Consider the following 22284-nt stretch of genomic DNA (forward strand, 5'->3'; position numbering starts at 1 on the left):
GCACTGTGACAATGACATTGAGTTGAAGTCTTGACAATCCTTTCAAGACTGTGAGAACATTCTCTCTCTGGAGGTTACGGCGAAGGGGAGGGTTCCCACTGCAAGGGCAAACTGTTCTCTCCTCCAGGAACCCCTCCTCCACCTTCCTTCCCTAATATGCTGAGCTTACTTTTTACAAATGACAGTTGTTTATTTGATTTGCATATGTATGGGTGTGCATTCACATGCAGTACACTTAGGGTCTCTAGTACTTGTTGGCCTAGAATGTCCTCCTGGGGGAGCTGCAAGGAGACCAGCCCGAGGGGGACCACAGGTAGGGGAGTAGACTGCAAGGGAAAATGGGTGGTGGATTCAGGCCAGGCTAGAGCCTCGGGACTGCTGGTCCTCCCACTGGTGTCCTCCCTGCCCTCCTTCATCCCTAACTTGCATACCTAGGAGCAAATAGGCCCCACCTGAGGATGTCAAATTGCTTTGGGAAGTCCCTCCTCTCCCTCTCCCTTGGCATTTCACCTCTACCAACTATTCTAAAGCATTGCTTCATCTTTTAGCCCTGGAGACATATATATCTTTGAAGCAAAGTGTCTGGGTAGCTGGTGAGCCCAGGTCTTGTGGTCTTACAAGAAGCCATGCCTCAATGTCCAGAGGGGCCTGTTAGTCATGTTGGCTCCCCAGTTGTCCAGTGGCTTGCAAAACTCCCTCCAGGGGCTGCTTTGGCAATTTCTTGTCTCTTTCCAAAGCCAGACTAGAGGAGGCCACACTGTGGTTCAGCCACTGAGCCCCTTGGAGATGACCATTAGCCTTCAAATGTTATTGATGATGAAAGAAGGGCTTCTGTTCACTTAGCAAATATTTGCTTTCTGCCAGCCTTGGCAGTCAGAAATGGAGACACCAAGATCAATGAATGGTCCTTAGCCTGAGAAGCAGCTGCAAGACAGGGACAATGATCAGATAATCATGAAGGCTGAACTCCAGGAATACCATAGAGTGCCTTGGTCAGAAGTAGGGGACTGTTCTATTTGGGTCTTGAGGGATGTGCAGAAGTTTGTTCAGTGTACAAAGGGACAGATGGTATTCCCAGCATGCGCAGAGCCTTTGTGAAGGGATGGGTAGCAGGTAAGGCTGTAAAAAGGTCCACTCTGTGGGGAGATATGGGGCCCACCTGCTGGCATGCTATGCTGAGTGAGCCAAATGTAGATGAGGAGGTATGAGTGAGGGTGGCCAGCAGAGGAGAGCTGCCGTCTAGGAGGGCTCAGAAGAGAAGCGGAAGCTAGGAGCTTGTAAAGTCCTTTGCTGTGCCCTGGGGGAGCTTTCAGTACCTCGATGGTGAGCGTAGGAAATGGGTGGAGTGGTTACATAAGGAATCTCAGAACTGACTAGACAGAATGCGCCAAGTGTGTGGTGGGAGGCTGTGGTGGAGGGCTTGGGATGCTGGAGAAGGGTAAGTGGTCCAGCGGACAGAAGTAGGATCAGCATGCACTGGAGAGGTCAGGCCAAGCCAGGACTCCTGTGCCTAGGCCAGATTCCTCTCTTCTTTTTCTGCAGCCCTTGGCCCCAGCTCAGGGCCTTGTGATCAGGGATGCTTAATACCTGTTATCAAAGGGAAGAAAGACTGTCTCTCTTGCTGGGCTCAGATTCTAGAAGCTTTAGGGCCACATAGCTCCAGTCCCCTCCTTTTCCTGTAAGGCACATGGTCTGTTTTGAGGGTCGATCCAGTGCTTCCTCCTGCAGTAGTGTTGTGTGCCCTAGGAGCACATGACCTTACTTCCCACAACCCAAAAGTTGTGCTGAGAGGCCCTGGTCTCACCCAGGGCTTCCTGAGACTTTGTCCCGGGTGGCAGGTTTGCCTGCTGTTTCCCTGTATGCTTTTGAGCAGTCAGCAGCTTGGGATGAGGCTGTAGCCTCAGGCCCATCTCCCCGAGGGCTCCTGAGCAGGTTCTCTGTCATTCATTTATCAGCAATCTGGTGAATTCATCAAGGTGCTTCACATCCCTGCTCCCACGCTCGCACCGCTATTGGCTTGTTTTCTGCTGAGCAGGGCAATCCAGCACCTGTAGCCTGCAGCTGTGGTCTCCACAGCAGGACGGTAAGTGGAGAGGAGGGAGAATTTGCGCCACTTATTTTAGTTTGTTCTAGTTCCGTCCCCCACTCCCTCTCTTGTTTTTGTTTTTTTGAGACAGTCTCACTTTGTAACCTTGGGTGACCTGGACAGTCTTGTGACCTTGGCTGTCACTAGACTGAACAGCTCATAGACTAGACCAGCTCATAGAGATCAGCTTGCCTCTGCCTTCTGAGTTCTGGTCCCAGGTGTGTGTCACCAATGTCCAGCTCTGGTTCTAGTTAATGAATAGTTATTTTGTGTTCCTTTTTTTTTTTTTTTTTTTTGGATTTGGTTTTTTCGAGACAGGGTTTCTCTGTGTAGCCCTGGCTGTCCTGGAACTCACTCTGTAGACCAGGCTGGCCTCAAACTCAGAAATCCACCTGCCTCTGCCTCCCAGAGTGCTGGGATTACAGGCGTGCGCCACCACCGCCCGGCCATGAATAGTTATTATTAACCTCTTGATGTGCCTAGTTTACAGAGTTTCTATTAGAGGTGCATGTCTATTAGGACAGCAAGAGTATAATACATGAAGTTTTTGGTGCTAGCTGCACCGTAGGCATCTATAAGGGTCTTGGTGTATCCCTGGTAGATATGGGTGGCTAAATACTGGGTTTGAGTATTTAGCCAATGCTTAGCCTGCTTTTGAGCCCATATCCTGGTGAGAAATGTGGTCTGATGGGGCAGGGAGGCTACAGTGGAAGACCTTTCATGTCTAGTGACTTTCTGGTATCCCCTGTGTCACACTGGGCAGTTCCGGCTGGCTGGCTGAGTCTTCCCAGGAGGCGGTTATTGGGTGAAGTAAGAACATGGGTAGAGCGTGATGCTTTCTTCTCCCCAGGGACAGGCAACCCTGGGCGGGTCTGTGTGTGTGGCCTACTAGCAAATGTAGAACAGTATTTCCTCTCCTCCCCCTAGTGTGTGTGTGTGTGTGTGTGTGTGTGTGTGTGCAGAAGCACTCTTTGAAATGAAGCAGCAAAGCTTGCCATGAGAGCAGAGTCTGAGAACACAAAGCCTCATTTACAATTTAGTGCGACTTTCATTTCAGTTGCATTTGGGGGAGACAATACAATACTATCAATGCTCTGGGCCTTCAAGATCCTTCCTAAACTGGAAACTGGAGATGTTTAGAGAGGAGCACAAGGACCCAGCCATATTCACCCCGTACCACCCCCGCCCCCCCCGCCCCCCAGAGGCAGAACTCCCTGCCTGAGGAAAGAAGTTAGTGCAGAAAGGGGCTGGCTGTCCCTCTCCTCTCCTATGGGCAGAGCTCCCTCCCACTCAGCGAGTTTGTTTCTAATTTACATTTGGAGACATCTCTGCTTGCTTCAGTGGGAAGGAGTTGCCACCCTCCACTGGGTGGAAGCCAGGATCGGGGCCTGTGAGGCATCCTAGACTACACAGCACAGCACAGCACTGCACAGCACAGCACAGCACAGCACAGCACAGCACAGCACAGCAAGCACAACACAGCACAGCACAGCACAGCAAGCACAGCACAGCACAGCACAGCACAACACAGCAAGCGCAGCGCAGCGCAGCACAACACAGCACAGCAAGCGCAGCGCAGCGCAGCACAACACAGCACAGCAAGCACAGCACAGCACAGCACAGCACAGCACAGCACAGCACAGCTCACCCCAAAGGTTAAGCACTTCAGGCCTTTTATGTGTAAATGGAGCTGTTTGATTTTGTGATTTAGGGGCTACACACACACACACACACAGGTACCCATGCCTTATTTCTCTAGGTTGGGCACCTCGGTTGATCTTGTGACTTTGTTTTGGGGGTGGTATTGGGCATAGAATTTAAGGTTTTGTACATGCTAGGCAGTGCTCTACCACTGAGCCATAGCCATAGCCCTGGGTTGTCTCTGTGACTTCTGTCCTTTTCTAGTGTGAGCCGCAGGGAGTGGTGCTACCTGCTGTCTTCACTGTCTTCATGCTGTGTGTAGAATCACTTCCTTGCACAGTTGCAATCATGCTGTCCCCCCAACTCCAGGCTCTGGGAGAGGTGGCCATTACCTGCGGTCACTAGCTCTTCCTGCTGTCTCCTGAGGCTGAGCTTCTCTTCCCATGTGTTTTGGCCGCCTGAGTTTTCCTTGAGGCTCATGAGAACCCTCATCCAAGAGTATTTCAATCACACCCAGCGTTGGTGTCTCCCCTTTCTTGGGGACCTGTCTTCAGAGCCACAGATCTCTGCATACAGTGCCCATGAGCACCTCCGCAGCCATTAGCCTAGCACGCTCATGACGGTTGACACAGCTGACTAGTTTTCAGCCTTTTATCTTCTGCTTTATGAGACTTAAGTGCAGTGACTGTGTCGACTTGGATATCCCAAGCTTCCCCTATGCTCCCAGAAGTCTTTGCATCCTGGGGGCTCACAGGTCCTGGCAGCTTCTGGGTGTTGCTAGACAGGCCCCCTGCTGATGGCAGCTCTGTCCTTGCAGGCTGATCTCTTCGTTATGAGCTGGCTGCTGGGTTACGTGGACCCCACAGAGCCCAGCTTTGTGGCGGCTGTGCTCACCATTGTGTTCAACCCGCTCTTCTGGAATGTGGTGAGTACCATTGCACTCACACCACGCCGGCTAGCTGGTGAGCCTGGTGTGGTGGGATCACTGCTACCAGCGAGCCAGACTCATGGACAGTAGGCTAGACAGTGGCTCTCTTCTCTGCCTTCCCATGCCTGTCACCGTCCTCTTCCCTTTTTCTCTCTCAGGGTGGCACTCCGTGAGTGTACACTGAGTGAGAGGTGTCTCTTGCCTGCGTGGAAGCCAAGGGGCCGGCGTCAGGGTGACCTAGGGTATCCCAAGAGCCTGCAGCTGACAGCCGCATGGGGGAGGCCCCCCTCCCCACCTGCAGCCGGCCTTCTCACCGGACGGCCTGGGCTGTCTGGGAGTTTATGACACAAGGACTAATAGGAATGGAGGCCTGAGTGCTCGCTGAGGCAGAGCCTGGGGTGCCCTGTGACTGCCCGGGAGCTAGTCTATAGAAGACTGTGCTTGGTGTCAGCAGCGCATTGATCCTAGACTATTGTCAGTTCAGCTGTACCAGGGTGGAACACTGTATTCTTTTCATCTGGTTTATGGCTTGGGTCTTTTTCCACCTGGTGGGTGGGGGCAGGGATGCTTGACACAGAGCCACCACCTTCTGAATGTTTTGTCCCTGTAGTCCTGAACATGCTGGACCTGCTGAGGAGGGGGCTGCTGGGAGGGGTACAGAGGTCAGACAAGACCACTGTGACCTCCCCTTGCAACTGAGAAACCACAGCCTTGGAGTGTGCTGCTAGAGTGTGCCAGTGCTGGCCCTGGTTCCGGATAGCTTTCTTTTGGCAAGGCCAGACACATGGTGCTCTGCGGCCATAGTCTGCCCTATGCCTAGGAGCTAGCCTGCTGGGCTGCAGGACACTCGGGATGGGGAGGCACACTGATCTTAAGCCATGCAAGAATGTTTCTGATGGTTTAAGGGAGTCAGAGGAAGCTAGTACAGGGCATTAAGGAGGCTTCTGGCTTGGCTAGGAGATACCTCATGCCCAATTCACTCTCCATTAGATGTGGTATGCACAGGAATCTCCTTCAGGAGGTTGCTGAACTGCATAGCTGGATGGAGCCTGTGTTCTCTCTTCCAGGAGACTTAGGCTGAGAGTATGGCCTGAGCACAGGGAGAACCATGGGCCAAATGCAGTGGGTATTGGGAATACTTTGTCCAAGTTCCCTTTGCTCATCTCCCACTGACCCTCGAAGCAGTATTCTTTGTACACGTAATTTTGAAGCTGAGTTTCATCCACAGGAACAGCCCTAACAGCCCAAATTTGGAAAGGAGAGAGCCTTGTGTCTATGCATTTATCATAAGTGGTTCCTTTTTTTTTTTTTTTTTTTTTTTTTTTTTTGGTCATAAGTTTTTGGTTTGCCTCATTTTGGAAGATGTGTAGTCATTACTGGAAGAATGAGTGAGTTCTTCATGGTCAGTTTGGAATGAGAGAAATGGCATCGTGTTACGGTTGGGTCAGCTCGGAGGAGCTGAGGTGGCATCTGGACGCAGGAGGACAGGAGCTGGAAGTCTGGCTCTGAGCTTGCTGGGGACAGGAAGCTGCCCTGTGAGCAGGGGCATGCTGGAAGTGGGGGTGCAGCATCTCACGACCGCAGCCCTGGGCATGGCTCACGGTGCTAAGGCTTTCCGCCTGGCAGCTCGACAAGACGGCACGGCACCCTCACCCTGGGCAATGGGTTGGAGGAGGGTTTAGCTCCTTTCTGTTGCTTTAACACAGCAGTTCTTATCTGTGGGTTACAGTACTTTTGGGGGTCAAACCTCCCTTTCACAGAGACTACATCAGACATGTTGCACACCATATACTTACATCATGATTCATAACGGTAGCAAAATCACAGCCATGAAGTAGCAGCGAAAAGAATCTTATGGTTGGGTCGACACAGCATGGGGAGCTGTACTGAAGGGTCACAGCATTAGGAAGGCTGAGAACCACTGCTTCACCAGGATAATTGGTGCTGAGACCTGTGTAGAAGGAAGGTGGATGGTTAGTTTAATTCAGCATCTCTGGAGGATCCCGACAGTCTGATGCCAGCATCCTGTCTCCCTAAATAACTTAAAATATGGAGAACTAAAAAGAAAATGGCCACATGCACAAGAGGCCAAGCGTGGGTGGGTTGTTTCACTTTATAAGAATCTACCCTCAGGGGCTGGAGAGATGGCTCACCACATGCTCTTCCAGAGGTCCTGAGTTCAATTCTCATCAACCACGTGGTGGCTCACAACCATCTGTAATGGGGTCTAATGCCCTCTTTTGGTGTGTCTGAAGACAGCAACAGTGTACTCAGCTATAGTGTACTCATATAAACAAATAAAAATAAATTAAATTAAATAAAAAATCTACCCTCAAGAGAAATAACAGTTCTCCAGGACCAGTGCACTCCCTTACCTGGGGGCTCTGCCATGATCTGGTCACCTCACACTCGCTCTCTTAAGGTCCCCATCCTCCCAACATCACACTGGGAAACAAGCCTCCAGCACGTCGGCTTTAGTGGACACATTGAAATCAGGTCCAAACCATTTCAGAGATTTCTCTATTATCGTCCAGATACTTATTAAGGGTACCTGTAAGAGCGAGTGGGCCTGACCCTGGCACAGTGGCATCCTAGGAAGGTCAGTGAGCGAGTGAAGATACAAATCAAGCCCTTAGGGACAAAGCAGGTAAGAGGGAGAGAGGAAGGGAAATCAGGGAAGGCCTGTCTGAAGGGATGGCCTTTGACCGAAACCCAACACTTGCATAAGAAAGTGCTGGGTTTCTGGGGGAAAGTTGTAGGGACTGGGTTGATGTTTTCTAAGGTGGCATATGAGGGGAGTGGGGAGGCAGCCAGGGTGAGCTGGGAGGCCAGCCCACTTCAGAGGCCCCAGAGGCCCAGATGGCGGCATGCAGCTGCGTGGGGCCCTGGAAGTGGTAGGAAGGCAGGGGAAAGCCCATCAGGCTTGCAGTAGCGCAGTGTGGCTACCAGGAGAGCTGCTGCTTCTCGGACCTGGGCAGCTGGGGAAGGAAGATACAGTGTGAAGGATGACTTTGGCTTGCCTCTGGGAAGATCAGTGATGTCCGTGAAGTTCAGGAGGAGAGGAGGCCATATTAGTCACTCCCCTGTTGCTGTGGTAAAATAGCATGAGCAAGAGCAACCTCGTTTGGCTGATGGTTCCAGAGGGATTAGAGCCCATCGTGGCGGGAGGCGCAGCGACAAGGGTGAGCACTGTGGCAGGAGCAGGAAGCTGAGAGCTCACATCTGTAACCACAAGCACAAAGCAGACAGGGCAAACTGAAAGTGCCACGAGACACTAGACTGTCAAAGCCTAGCCCCAGTGACATACTTCCTCCAGTGCTGCAGACACTGGGCTCAGCCAGGGCAGCCACTCTACAGCCCCAGACTGCAGCTGTCAGTAGGAACCATCACGTGGTATCAGACCCTGTGTGTAGCAGGCACCTGCTCTGTTCTAGCTTCTAAGCTGGTGGCTGTTACAGGCTCAGGAGGACTGTCACTGAGGGCAGAGGTACAGCCTGGCCAGGTTATCTTTTTTCCTGTGTCCCTGGTTACCCTGGTCCCAGCCCCTTACTGGATGTATGGCCTCTACTTTTCCAGGGCGTCCAGAAGACTGTTGTCCCTGTAGCCTCTGGTGATCTTTGGCAGATCACCTCCCAGGTCTTTTTCCCTCTCTGCCAGCATTTTCTGGCTCTAGATTGCAATAATTTGGGGCCAGTTACCCAACACACTATGGCAGGACCAGCAGCCCTGGCTCCTGCCTAGCAGAGGTCAGTAACTGTCTCTGGAGACTAATGCAGTGGCCCAAGTGGTCTGAATGCCTGCCTTGTATCTCACGCATCCCCTAGCACAGATGCTAGGAACACTGGTCCCGTTATCTTGGAGTTCTCCAAAGCGCTTATTTTTCCATTTTGTCCCCAGCCTGCCATGCACTGTGTTCTAGGTAGCAGCGGCTGCTTGGCCTGCATCTGAGCGGACCAGCTGGGGTCCTCTGCAGTTCTCACGCCCTGTGCCTGGTTTAGTCAATGCCCAGGAAGAGCCGCTGTCTTCATGAACACAGGCTGGCTCATCACGCGCCTCTGTGTAGCGTCCAGTGGACACATTCTGTATCCATCTAACCTGAGATTGAACTCACTCAGGCAAACCTGGGAAGGAAAGCACTTCAGGGTCTGTGACAGATGCCAGGAGAGACGGGGTAGATGGCTCTGTGAAGATCCAGTGGCCACGCTTCTCATGGTCAAAGCCCTGGAAGGCCAGGGCCTAGATCCCAGCAGTGGCCTTGAGCGTGGGCTGTTTACTTGAGGAAATGTCACACAAGCTTTGTTACCATTATCCAGATGGAGCAGATGGCCGACAGCAGCCAGCAGCCAATGGTGACAGTCTGTTTGGACACCAGGGCAGACTGGGGTGGATCATAGGGCATGGTCCTGAACTGGCCCATCCCAGGGACCTGTATCTGGAGTGAGCAGGATGGGCTGCTGTTAAGATTCTTGTCAGGATGACTGGTGTGAAGAGGGCAGAGCTCCTCACAGGTTCCCTTCTGTGTACTCTTGTTGTTGTAGCTCCAAGACACCCCCCTTATGTCAGAAGCAACTGCCCTTTCCCTAAAGGTTGAGGGCCATACCATGCTCTTCTGAGGAAGTGTTGGTTGTACCCACTACCCATAGGCAACCTGGGCCCCACAACTACCACAGGGTAAGCCTAGCTGCAGGCAGATACTAACTGAAGCTACTCAGGTAGGAGCGTGCCTACTTTTAATTGGGAGGCTGTCCTGAAGGCCTCCAGGACGGGCACAGTCACTGTGCTTGGTGACTGTCCTTACAGAACTTGGGAACAACTTGCTATGGTGTATGTAGCATGTTTGAGCCCTGGGACTGTGGCCTGGTAGCATAGGTGCCTTGGAAAGAGTTTAGGGCTTCTGGACAGTAGGTGGCGCTGTGGAGGTGAGAATGACAGGAGAGAAAGGGATAGCAGGGGAGAGGTGACAGTGAGGAGAAAAAAAAGACACAGGGAGAGGTGACAGTGAAGGGGGAGGAAGTCACAGTGACGGAGAGGTGACAGTGAGGAAAGGAATTCACAGTGAGAGAAGTGACAGGAGAGAGAAAGTCACAGTGAGAGAGAGGTGATGGTGAGGAAAGAGGGAAGAAGTCACAATGAGGGAGAGGTGACAGGAGGAAGAGGTGACAGGGAGAGGAGAGGAAGTCACAGTGAGGGAGAGGTGACAGTGAGGGGGAGAAAGAAGGTGCTATGGTAAGGAAGGAGATGACTGTAAGGGAGGAGAGGTGACAATGGACGAGGAGGTGACAGTGACATAGAGGACACTGAGAGAAGAGGAGGTACTAGTGTACTAGTGTAGGAGGCGGGGTAACAGGGAGGAGGAGTGTACTGGCTGGTTTTGTGTGAACTTGACACAAGCTAGAGTCATCAGAGAGGAAGGGGCCTCAGTTTTGAAGAAATGCCCCCATGAGATCCAGCCCTGAGTCATTTTCTTAACTAGTGATTAATGGGGGAGGGCCCTGGCCGCTGTGGGTGGAGCCATCCCTGGGCTGACAGTCCTGGGTTCTATAAGGAAGCAGGCTGAGCAAGTCAGGGGATGCAAACCAGTAACATCCCCCATGGCCTCTGCATCAGCTCCTGCTTCCAGGTTCCTGCTTGAGTTCCAGGCCTGACTTCCTTCAAGGATGAACAGCAATGTGGAAGTGTCAGCCAAGTAAACCCTTCCCTCTAACATGCTTTTTGGTCATGGTGTTTCATCGCAGAATAGAAACCCTGACTAAGACAAGGAGATAATGAGAGGGAAGGATTTGACAGGGAAGAGGAGGTGACGGTGAGGGAGGGGAGGTGACAGGAAGAAGTTGCCTAGAACTGGAGTGGATAGCAGGGTGGTGGTAGAGGTGTGTTGCTCCAGTGGCGGTCAGCAAGAGCCCAGGCCAGCTCGCTCATCTCTGCATGAGGGATCCTCTGTGGTGCCAGAAGCTTTCCCTCTGCATCTGCCCGGGGCAGCCTAGCTTTGCAGTCATCTGGCTCCAGCCTTGCTGACTCCATTGGTCAGGTGAGGTTTGTGCACTGAGGTCTGTCTAGCTGTAGAAACCTCCCTCATACCCAGGCCTGGCCTGTGGTGGGTTGTCTTGGGACATTACTGTGCTCTCCTGGAGTGAGCACGTGGCTAGATAGGTGCGCGTGGATACCAGAAGAGAAGCAGGAGAGCCAAGGGTTAGCTCATCACAGCTCCCAGAGTTGCTTAGGAGAGAGCACAAGTCCCAGGTCAGGTTTGTGGATAAGTCATCCAGTCTGTAGAATGGATGGCGTGTCTTGAGATAGGCTTTTTAGAAGAGGAGGATTGACAGATGAGGGAAACTTGCAGGGGATGTGAAGTTATCGGGTCAGAGGGGTTTTGGTCCCCTCAGGGGTGACCCTGCCTCCTGGCCTGCCACCCAAGTTGTTTCCTGCAGGCAAGTGAGTGAGAGCTGTGCATGTGAGTGTGATGGGCAGGGACGTCAGTGGGCGCTTTGGGATTCTTGCTCCATCTGCTTAGAAATCTGGCACCTGGGCCATGACCCGCCCACTAGGCTTGGAGCTGGTGCTTGCAGGTCAAGTGCTTTGCTTTGTGCTGCAGAGGCCGGCCTGGCTAGTTGCTACAGCTCAAGGCAGCTGAAGTCCTCACACAGCAGGAGACCTTGGTTGTGTCAGCAGGCTCACCAGCCAGCCACTAATACCTTTGATTGACAGCCACCTGATACACCACGGCACCCCCAAGTCTCCCCTCATTTGTCTCAAAGGAGCTGTGACCCTCCAGAACCAATGCTGGCCCAGCCTCTTACTGGGCTGCAGATGATTGCTAACAGTGACACAGCCACACCCTGCCAGTGCTGGCTCGAGTGCAGCAGGTGTGTGTTTAGCTGGAAGCAGTCTTAGCCTTCTCACTGAGCCTTCCCACTTTTGGCAGCTGTGCTGCTCCCTCCAGCACCCTGGTTACTTTAGAATCCAGTGTCGCCGGGTGGTGGTGGCACATGCCTTTAATCCCAGCACTTGGGAGGCAGAGGCAGGTGGATTTCTGAGTTTGAGGCCAGGCTGGTCTAAAGAGTGAGTTCCAGGTCAGTCAGGGCTACACAGAGAAACCCTGTCTCAAGAAAACCAACCCCCCCCCCCCAAGAAAGATAATCCAGTGTCCCAGCAGCAGTGTGGGGTGAAGTCCCCAAAACAGTGTCTCTCACAGTCTGTGCCAGGACTGCTCGGAGACACAGCAAAGAACAAAAGAACGGAGGCTGGGCAAAGCTGCTGAGGGAGGGCTGTCCCATGCCACGGGTCTAGGCGCTGGCTTCAGTTATCTTAGAATATGCTAGGGGGATGCAGTCCAGGGTGCCTTCCCTCCCTGGTTATTTTGGTATTGGCCGTTTTGGTGTGTAAGATTAGTGTGGTATTTCAAGGCTATCCTACACCAAAGCATGGATGACATCAATGGACCTGAAAGATGGTAGACAGGATGCTTGGTTGTGTGGTTTGATATAGATGACCTCGTGGACACAGGAACTGAGGTCCTAGTATTTCATTATTTCATCTGTATCCCTGGCAGACCAGGCTGCTCTACTGCAGTGCCTTCCCTCCCTCCCATCTCTCCCTCCCTCTCTTCCTTCTCTCCCTCCCTCCCTCCTTCCCTCCCTCCCTTCTTTCCCTCCTTCCCTCCTTCTCTCCTCCCTCCCTTCCTCCCTCCCTTCTTTCCCTCTCTCCTTCCCTTCTTTCCCTCCCTCCCTCCTTCCCTCCCTCTCTTCCTCCCTCCCTCCCTGTTCCTTCTCTGAAGATTGAGCTCAGGGGCTTACACGTGCTGGTGTTCCTCCAGTGAGCCATGGCCCTGGTTCCTGTCCTGATCCTGGCTGCTGTTGCATGGTTGAGAACCTGAGAATAGATTCTCAACCTTCCTAACGCTGCAACCCTTTAATACAGTTCCTCATGTTGTGGTGACCTCCAGCCATAAACTTTATTTTCGTTGCTACTTCACAACTGTGATTTTGCTTCTGTTATAAATCATAGTGTAAATATCCAATATGTGGTATTCAACCCCTGTGACTCCCAAAGGAGTTGTAACCCCCAGCTTGAGAACTTCCAGTCTGAGAAGTATTTTCATGACCCAGTCTTAGCTTCGAGAGGGCGCTGTCTCAGGAGCCCTGGCCACGGACTTATCACCACTGTACAGACAGATAATCCTCAGTGCGCCTCCGGGCCTTTGCGTGGTCTCTGTTCACTCTTCCTAAAGGGATTCCACACTTCTTCAGCCAGACACCCCTGATTCTGGCCCTCAGCAAATGTGGCTAAGCATCCCCCTTTAGGTCTCCCTAAAGCCCGTTGTGGAGCTGAGCCCTGCCCATGGGAACTGCCAGTGGTAAATGTGGGATCCGCTTTCTCTCAGGAGTTCCTGAGAGCCCAGGGAAGGAAGGAGGCTCTGATACCTGGGGCTGAGCCTAGGATTGGGAAGAGATGGCTCAAGGGCGCCCTCCTTCCAGAGCCTTTAGTCTGTGGTGGCTCTGGGGAGGGGTGGAGCCAGGGGTGACCTCTCCTCTGCTGGGAGCAGACAGGCTTCCCTGGCCATCTTCTCTCACCTTTCTTTCCCATCTGTAAAGGAACTTGCAGCTAGCTCAGCAGACCCTGCAAGGCTCTTTTTGGGGTTCATGAGGTACATTCCTGGCCCCTGCAAGCCCAGAGACAGCCTGGCTGTTCTGCAGGGTGTACTGATCACACTGGGTTTCCATGTGTGTCTGCAGGGTGTACTGATCTCACCAGGTTTCCATGTATGTCTGTAGGGTGTACTGATCTCACCGGGTTTCCATGTGTGTCTGCAGGGTGTACTGATCACACTGGGTTTCCATGTGTGTCTGCAGGGTGTACTGATCTCAGCAGGTTTCCATGTGTGTCTGCAGGGTGTACTGATCTCACCAGGTTTCCATGTGCGTCTGCAGGGTGTACTGATCCCACCAGGTTTCCATGTGTGTCTGCAGGGTGTACTGATCCCACCAGGTTTCCATGTGTGTCTGCAGGGTGTACTGATCTCACCAGGTTTCCATGTGTGTCTGCAGGGTGTACTGATCTCACCAGGTTTCCATGTGTGTCTGCAGGGTGTACTGATCTCACCAGGTTTCCATGTGTATCTGCAGGGTGTACTGATCTCACCAGGTTTCCATGTGTGCCTGCAGGGTGTACTGATCACACTGGGTTTCCATGTGTGTCTGCAGGTTGTACTGATCATACCGGGTTTCCGAAATTCATTCATCATTGCTGATGTGAGAAGTGCAGAAATAAACACGAGCTGTAGCTCTGTGAGGCTGCCGTTGACTATATGAATACTAGTGTGTTTGCTAGATCATGTGGCAGTTCTGTTTCATGTGTGTGTGTGTGTATAAGTGTGCATGTGCGGGCAGAGGATTAAGTTGACATTGGATGTCATCCCACAGGGTCTCTCACTGAACCTGGAACTTATCAGTTCAGATCATCATGGTGGCAAGGTATGGCTGTTGGGACAAGTTGGTCTGTGATGTGGGGGCTTGTAGTGTGGCTTGCTCTGTGATATGGCGGTTTGTAGTGTGGCTTGCTCTGTGGTATAGGGAGTAGAGTAGGTGGGAAGGGAGGGCCTGGCCCTGGACATAGAGGGCCAGTGACCTCATCAGTTCCTTCTTCCACCTTATCTGGTTGCTTGCACTGTGGGTTACATGGGCCCCCCAGGAAATGATCTATGTAATTCCCAGCACTCATAGTCATCAGCTGGATTGTTTGGAAAGCTTTTGTTGCTGTTTGCAGTGCTGGGGATCTAGCCTGGGCCTCTCTGTACAGCAGGTAACTGCTCAGCCCATGAGCTGTGCCTGTTCCTAGCTCGAGGGGCTCTGGCTGCCTTCCCTCTGTCCCCTGGTCCTGCATGCTGCCGTGCACACCAAGCTTTGGCTTTCCCTGCATGTGTGGGGAGTGTAGTTCAGTGGAAGCACATCCTTGTGAGAAGGACTGAGGGGACCCTACTGCAGGTGTAGTTATCAGGGTATATAGGCCCAGAGGCCATGCATGGCTCTGTAGGTCTTTTCCACAAGGGCACTAGTAACAACCCACAGAGGCCAGTTATTTACCTCAAACCCCTGTCCTGGAGGGCTGTCTCCACCTTTCTGTGCCTGCCCTTCCTGCCTGCCTCAAAGGGACCCAGAGGCCATCTGTGTGGGTAGGCAGGCGGGGTATAGAGTAGGTTCTCCTCTGGCCACCTCGGTGAGCCCTGGGGTAGGCAAGGTGCAGGCTCCAAGGGAGGAAGCAGTTCTCCCAGGCAGAGTATGGAGAGTCCCTGACTTGCAGACACCTGTGACCTGTGACCTTGACTCAGGTATGCTTCTGGGTTTCTCTGAGACACTTGGCCAAGGTGTTCAGGGCAGAAATCAAACCCACTGGCGCCCACTGGGGCTCCCTTTCCTTAGAAGGGAGGACACGGGGACAAGGAGCACTTCTGCCACGTATGGCAGTGGAGCAGGGCAGGTGTCTGTCCTCTACAAAGCCATCTATCTTATCCTCATGAGGGATGTAGTTGGGGTGTGGGCTGAGAGCCAGGGAGGTTGATGGGAGGCGATGAGTGGTGGCCTGACTGTTCCCAGGTGTGACTTCCCTGATAGACTTGATAAGGGCAGGGGCAGCGTCTCAGGCTGGAGGGCAGTGGGGTGAAGCTGCCACACAGATGGGTAACCTAGTTAGGTTTCTCAGTTACTGTGATAAACACTGGCCAAAAGCAGCGTGGGGAGGAAAGGGTTTATTTTGCTTACAAGTCACACAGTCCTTGAGGAAAGCAGGGCAGGAGCTCAGTGTAGCAGCTGGAAGCAGCGACCACAGAGGAACAGCTGCCACTTACTGGCTTGCTTAGGTATCTTTCTTATACCATCCAGGACCACCAGCCTAGGGGTAGCACCACCCACAATGGGCTAGGCCTTTCTACATCCATCATTAATCAAGAAAATGCCCCCACAGAAATCCCCACAGGCAGCCTGGTGGAGACAGTTCCTCTGTGAGGTTCCCCCTTTTAAGTGACTCTTTTTTTTTTTTTTTTTGGATTTGGTTTTTTTTCGAGACAGGGTTTCTCTGTATAGCCCTGGCTGTCCTGGAACTCACTCTGTAGACCAGGCTGGCCTCGAACTCAGAAATCCGCCTGCCTCCGCCTCTCAAGTGCTGGGATTACAGGCGTGCGCCACCACCGCCCGCCCGGCTTAAGTGACTCTTGTTTGTATTGATAAAACTTAACCAGATAAGTGGGGTTGTGGGGCCAGTGTCTTCCCCGGTGTCCCACAACCCATGGTGCTACCATGATAATTAGTCACCTTAATGGTCCCTCTGTCCCTGGAATATTCCCAAGGTTGTCTAAAGGAACAAAAGTGATAGAAAAAACTATATATGGATTTATTAGGTTGGGTTATAGAATGTGATCCAGGTAGTCAGACAATAGCTATCTTACACTGGAGAGGCAGAGAATCTGGTAGCTTAGCCCGTGAGACTGGATGTCTTATAGTTCCACTATGGCCCTGGAGGCCTGGAGAATTCTTAGGGAGCTGCTGGTTTTAAGTCTATGTTGGAATCCTTGAAAAGTTAGTTGTAATACTAGTGAAGGAGCCCCAGAACAGCAGGATAGATGAACTTACAAACATGAGAGTAAAGGGAAAAGCAAGCTTCCTTCTTCCATGTTGTTACCTGGGCTGCCGCCAGAAGGGGTTGCTCACATATAGGGTGTGCCTTCTGCCTCAATAACTCGATCAGGAAAATCCCTCCCGGGAGTGCCCAGCAGCTTTTGTTCTAGTTGATATCAGATGCAGTCAGTTTGATAACCAAGATTGGCCATCACACTGCCCTGCCACCCCAGATTTCTTGGAAATAAGCACTGAGGGTCAGAGGAGGTCTTGGATGGCCTGAGCCACACAGCAGTGAGCACAGAGCTGGACCTACCTGCTCCTGCTTTCCTCTGCCTCCATCTTTATGCCCATGGCTTCAGGGCAGCACACATCCCTGACTGTTCTGAGAGGTGATGTGATGCGTTGCGGAAGGATAGAGGCATAGCCTCAAGTGTCAGCATGGCTTGGCTTGGGTCAGAAACACTGAGTTGCCAGGCCCTGCCTTCAGGAGAAGACCCGGATGCACCTGTCACCAATGCCAGTTAGAGACTGGGTGGGGCCACGCATGCCCTGCAGCCCTGCAGGGATTTCTCCACGGTCTTATTCTGGGCTGGTGTGTGCTTGCCTGTGTCTTGCCTATGTCAGTGTTTTGAGTACATGCAGGTCTTCCGTGGGCAGGGCTGCACGAGGGCCAGCCACATGAAGCAGTCATGTAGAAGTGACGCTGTGTGTCCTCCAGCCTGCCACCTTTTCTGCCACCCTTGGGAGCTTGGCTCAGTCATGTCTTCCCACTTCACCAGGCCTTCGAGCACACTCAGATCCATCGGTCCCCTTCTGCCTCTTAGTACTTGGGCCTAGGCAGGATTCCTGGCTTCACAGAGCCTTGGTTTTCTCCTCTGTAAATGGGGGATAGGCGTCACGGTGCAGCCTGTTGCTGTAAGACAAGGAAGGTCTTGGTGAGAAGGGGGCCCAGACCTACGCTGCAGTTGCCGTAGGACTGCCTCTTCTGGCCTCCGGCCTCTCTCTCAGGCTTGGCAGCTCTGGTTTTTAAAGAACTGGCCCATCCTCTTGCCTGTGGGCTCCACCCAGACTTCTGTAGAGTATGCTCACTGAGCACCTACCTGGTGCCTACTCATTGGTCTTGGGTGTTGTTTGCTGAGTAGCTGTAGGCAAAGCCTGAACCTGAGAGCTGTGCTTTTGTTTCCTTACCTGGGAACAGCATCAGCAGATGCTTTCCACCTCCTCCATATTGTGTGATATTATTCTTGGGGAGACATGAACAGATACCTACTCACACTACATAAGAAACTGATGATAGACCAAAGTACTGGTACCACTAAAGTCTAACTTGGTGAACTTATAAGGTTTATTGGGGTTGCTTAGAAGAATATGGGTGAGGGGCTAGAGAGATGGCTCAGTGGTTAAGAGCACAGACTGCTCTTCCAGAGGTCCTGAGTTCAATTCCCAGCAACCACATGGTAGCTCACAACCATCTGCAGTGGGATCCTGTGCCCTCTTCTGGTGTGTCTAATGATAGCGACAGTGTACTCACATACATAAAATAAGTAAATAAATTTTAAAAATTAAAAATTAAAAAAAAAGAGTATAGGTGAGTAGTAACTCACAGGAGCAGAAATGACCCAGCTGCATCACTAAAGGCCACCCCAGCATGGGTGACAGCTCATGAAAGCTGGGAACCTGGAACACGCTGCACAGCCTTCAGGCAGCTCAGTAGCTTGGAGAGTGTCCTTTCCAGGCAGCTTAGTTGGTGTCTTAGTCAGGGTTTCTATTCCTGCACAAGCATCATGACCAAGAAGCAAGTTGGGGAGGAAAGGGTTTATTGAGCTTACACTTCCACATTGCAATTCATCACTAAAGGAAGGCAGGACTGGAACTCAAGCAAGTCAGGAAGCAGGAGCTGATGCAGAGGCCATGGAGGGATGTTTCTTACTGGCTTGCTTCCCCTGGCTTGCTCAGCCTGCTCTCTTATAGAACCCAAGAGCACCAGCCCAAAGGTGGAACCACCCACAAGGGGCCCTCCCCACTTGATCACTAATTGAGAAAATGCCCCACAACTGGATCACATGGAGGCACGTCCCCAAATGAAACTCCTTTCTCTGTGATAACTCCAGCCTGTGTCAAGTTGACACATGAAACTAGCCAGTACAATTGACCCCTTGTCAACTTGACACACAAACACATCACTATTAAGCCTCAACCCTTACTTTCTTATTCATCTCCAAGATCTAAATTACTTTAAAAGTCCCACAGTCTTTACATATTGAAAGTTCAATCACCTCAAAATGTCCAATATCTTTAAAATTCAAAGTCTTTTAAAAATTCAAAGTCTCTCAACTGTGGGCTCCACTAAAATACTTTCTTCCTTCAAAAGGGAAACTTATCAGGACACAGTCACAACCAAAAGCAAAACTCAAACTCCAGTAGTTCAATGTCTGGGATCCAACACATGATCTTCTGGGCTCCTCCAAGGACTTGGGTCACTTCTTCAGCTCTGCCCTTTGTAGTACACAGCTTGTCTTCTACGCTCCAGCTGCCTGTACTCCACTGCTGCTGCTGTTCTTGGTGGTCATCACATGGTACTAGCATCTCCAAAACGCTGCTATCTTCCACTGTAATTAGGCTCCACCAATAGCCTCTCATAGGCTCTCATCAGGGTGACAAGCCTCTGCTGCTATGCATGACCCCTTCAAGTCCTGGACCATCAATTGCAACTGAGACTGCACCTTCACCAATGGCCTTCCGTGGCCTCTCACTGTGCCAAGAGCCTCAGCTGCTCTTCATGACCCCTTCATGCCTTCAAAACCAGTACCATCTGGGTGACTCTTACACAGTACCAAGTCCAGCCACAGCAGAAAATACAACTGTGGCTATCTCTGGAACACACTCTCTGTGCTCTCAGAAAATACTTCCAAGAAGATTTCATCTCAGTGATGCTGGTCTCTTCTTAATCACCCCTAATTTCTTAGCTCCAGCTAACCAGCATCAATAGTCCCAGTAACACAAAGGTTTGCTTTAGTGGTTCTGGTATCTTGTTACTCACAGCTGATTCTTCAGTCCCAGCTAACCAAAACCACAGAATCTTCACAATCAAAACATGGCCACTGTAAGAGTCTTTAATTTTCCCTCTGAAATTTCACAAGCCAGGCCTCCATTTTTTGCACTGTTCTTAACATTGTCTTCCAAGCTCCTACAGAACTTGCCACCGAGCTCTTAATATTCTAATGGCTTTTCTAGCTCAAAGTTCCAAAGTCCTTCCACAGTCCTCCCCAAAACATGGTCAGGTTGTCACAGGAATACCCCACTACGCTGGTACCAATTTGTCTTAGTCAGGGTTTCTATTCCTGCACAAACATCATGACCAAGAAGCAAGTTGGGGAGGAAAGGGTTTATTGAGCTTACACTTCCACATTGCAATTCATCACTAAAGGAAGTCAGGACTGGAACTCAAGCAGGTCAGGAAGCAGGAGCTGATGCAAAGGCCATGGAGGGCTATTTCTTACTGGCTTGCTTCCCCTGGCTTGCTCAGCCTGCTCTCTTATAGAACCCAAGAGCACCAGCCCAAAGGTGGTACCACCCACAAGGGGCCCTCCCTACTTGATCACTAATTGAGAAAATGCCCCACAACTGGATCTCATGGAGGCACGTCCCAAAATGAAACTCCTTTCTCTGTGATAACTCCAGCCTGTGTCAAGTTGACACATGAAACTAGCCAGTACAGTTGGCTTGAATGTTTTCCCTGCACTCTGACTAGTCTCTGTTTTTCTTAGGCAGTTCAGCTTGTCCTGCCTCTTTATAGTCAGTTCTGCTGTTCTGAGCCTCTCCTAAAGTCCCCAGCTTGTCTGAGAGTGTCTCTCAGCAATCCTTAGGGAGGATATACCCGGGGAAAGAGCAGGTAGAAAAGCTGCTCGGTTTGAGGGACTTCCTGTTTCGCCTTGCCTTAGAACTTCTTGCTGTTTCACCTCCCTGCAAACATCCTGTCTTAAAATGTCCTGTTATCTCACCTCCCCTTTAACACCTTAGGTCTTACTAAGTGAAGGAGTGTCTCTGAAAGATGGGAGGTTTTAATCTGGAGGAAACTGCTCTACAGCACCCTGCTCAACCTGTGGGGAAATCTAATGAAATACCCTGTGGGAAGTACCCCAGACAGCAGTGCTGGGCAGGTCCAGCTTGGCAGGGGCAACTGGGGATGTCCTTTGTTCTGTGTCACGGGTGCCTAGTAAATATTTGGTAACTGGGGAACATGGGTCCTACTGATCCTGTGGAGTTGCCTGGCCCCTGGGAGCAAATGAAATTTAACTACATGGGTCAGAGGAACAGCAGGAAAACAGGGAAGAACGTGGACTAAAAGGTATTGAAGAGGTCTGAGCATTCCCTCGCCATATCTCTCAGATGCCAGGCTAGGTGGGAGGCCATTCTTGGCAGTGTGCCGGTTAGAGCAGGACAAGGTGGAGTTGCTTGGATGTAGTGGGTCAGGAAGCCAGCTGCCTTGCACACATCATTGAGGTGGTAACAGGACAAAGGGGAGCTGGGTGGACACAGCAGACTGGTTTTATGGGAGACATAAGCAAGGCCAGTCACTGCACTGCGTCTTAGTTGTGTGTCAGTTTTCAGTGCTGACATTTGTGTTGACTGTGTTTCCGCTATGGGCTCTATGACTCTGATCTTCCTCCCAGCCTTCTGAGCCCTGGGTGCAGCATGTAGGGCTGCGGGCTTCCGTAGACTGGGCAGGCATCTGGGACAGCATCTGTTGCTGATTTTCTGTATATATTTGGTGAAGTTCTTTGCCTTTTCAGGGCTTCAGTTTTTTCCTCAGATGACATTTACTTGGGTATTTGTTTACTAAAAGTCAGATAACTTGTGCCAGGGGCCACACCCAGTGGTGGCTCTTTGACTTATGCTGTTGGGTGAAGGTTGAAAGGATCAGGAGGGTAGGCGCTCATTTCTGTCCTTTGTTTAGCTGGGTACCAATTCATTCTCATGCTTTTTCCTCAGCATTAGCCAGCACCTCCTGCTGCTCCGATCGTCCCCAGCAGGAAGCCCACCACAGAGTCAATCATTTTGGTCTCTGGTTCCTGGTCTAGCCCACCAGGCATGCTTCTATGTGATGACTGACCACCCATAGTTGACCCCTTGGGTGTTTTTTTCCATTGACCATCGAGGTACCATTTCCTCTGCAAACCCTCAGGAGGACTGGGGCTGGTTCTCCACTCACCTTGGCATTTCTCTTCCTGGAGCCAGACTTTCTCCAAGGGCTGTTTTCCACAGCTGCCCAGGCCTCAGGAAGTAAGGATGTCACCCGTTGCTGTCTGAGTCCCTTTCTGTCCCCTGCGGCTCTCTGCGAAGGCGTCCGTCTTTCCTGCCCTCAGTGTTTCTCCTGCCTTGTTTCAGTTTTCAGGCAGTCTTGCTGCGTCCCATGGCTTGGCCTCCGCATTCTGTGTCAGAGGCCCTGTGGGCGCAGCCTGAGCCTGGCTCATGGTTGTGCTCATTCAGTGCCCATTTCCTGGCCATTTCCCTGTGGGAAACACTGTTCTAGGTGCAGTCGTGGGTATTAGAAGTGGGCAGGAAGCTAGCCCATCGAGGGACTCTGCTGATTTCCATGGTCACCAGGTTCACAGCAGGCTGAGCCTTTTGGCTTGTGAGCCTGCCGACTGTCTATCTGGCCAGCCTCTTACCTGCCTCTCTGGGCACCAGTGTTTCATCTTCCACATCTCATTTCCGGTTCCCTCCTGTTTAATGTGTGGGATTTTATAAGCTCCCCACCTTTCATAATAAGTGGCGGGACCCAGACACAAAAGCTTCAGAGTGTAGTGCAAGACAACGGGGCTGGGCTTCTGCCTGACCCACTTCGGGAAGCTGAGAAAGCAGCATGGCTCTTGCTGGCTGTGTCTTAAGTGAAATATGGCTGGGCAGGTAGCCTGGGTCAGCACCAGGCCACTTAGAGGTTGTGGGGGTTGGGGCGGGCGTCATAGTGACTTTACTACAGGTAGCGTATGGAAGGAAGGGGGTCAGGAGGTGTATTA

At 51.7% G+C, this 22284-nt stretch overlaps 1 protein-coding gene across 6 annotated transcripts in view; it reads left to right on the forward strand.

The window, feature by feature from the left end:
- Window positions 1-22284, forward strand: part of Pemt (phosphatidylethanolamine N-methyltransferase) — a 78570-nt gene that overhangs the window by 9264 nt on the left and 47022 nt on the right. For 4 of the 6 annotated variants that reach the window (XM_052194425.1, XM_052194426.1, XM_052194421.1 and 1 more), the window contains one exon: window positions 4545-4652. The exons of 1 other annotated variant lie outside the window; for it this stretch is intronic. In XM_052194425.1, the coding sequence (XP_052050385.1) occupies window positions 4560-4652 (93 nt within the window). In that variant the 5' untranslated portion in view covers window positions 4545-4559. Of the gene's footprint in view, window positions 1-1891; window positions 2084-4544; window positions 4653-22284 lie in introns of those variants that run through there. One more of the 6 variants, XM_052194423.1, reaches the window with a different exon arrangement.

The sequence above is a fragment of the Apodemus sylvaticus genome, chromosome 10, assembly GCF_947179515.1.
Source record: "Apodemus sylvaticus chromosome 10, mApoSyl1.1, whole genome shotgun sequence".
NCBI lineage: Eukaryota > Metazoa > Chordata > Mammalia > Rodentia > Muridae > Apodemus > Apodemus sylvaticus.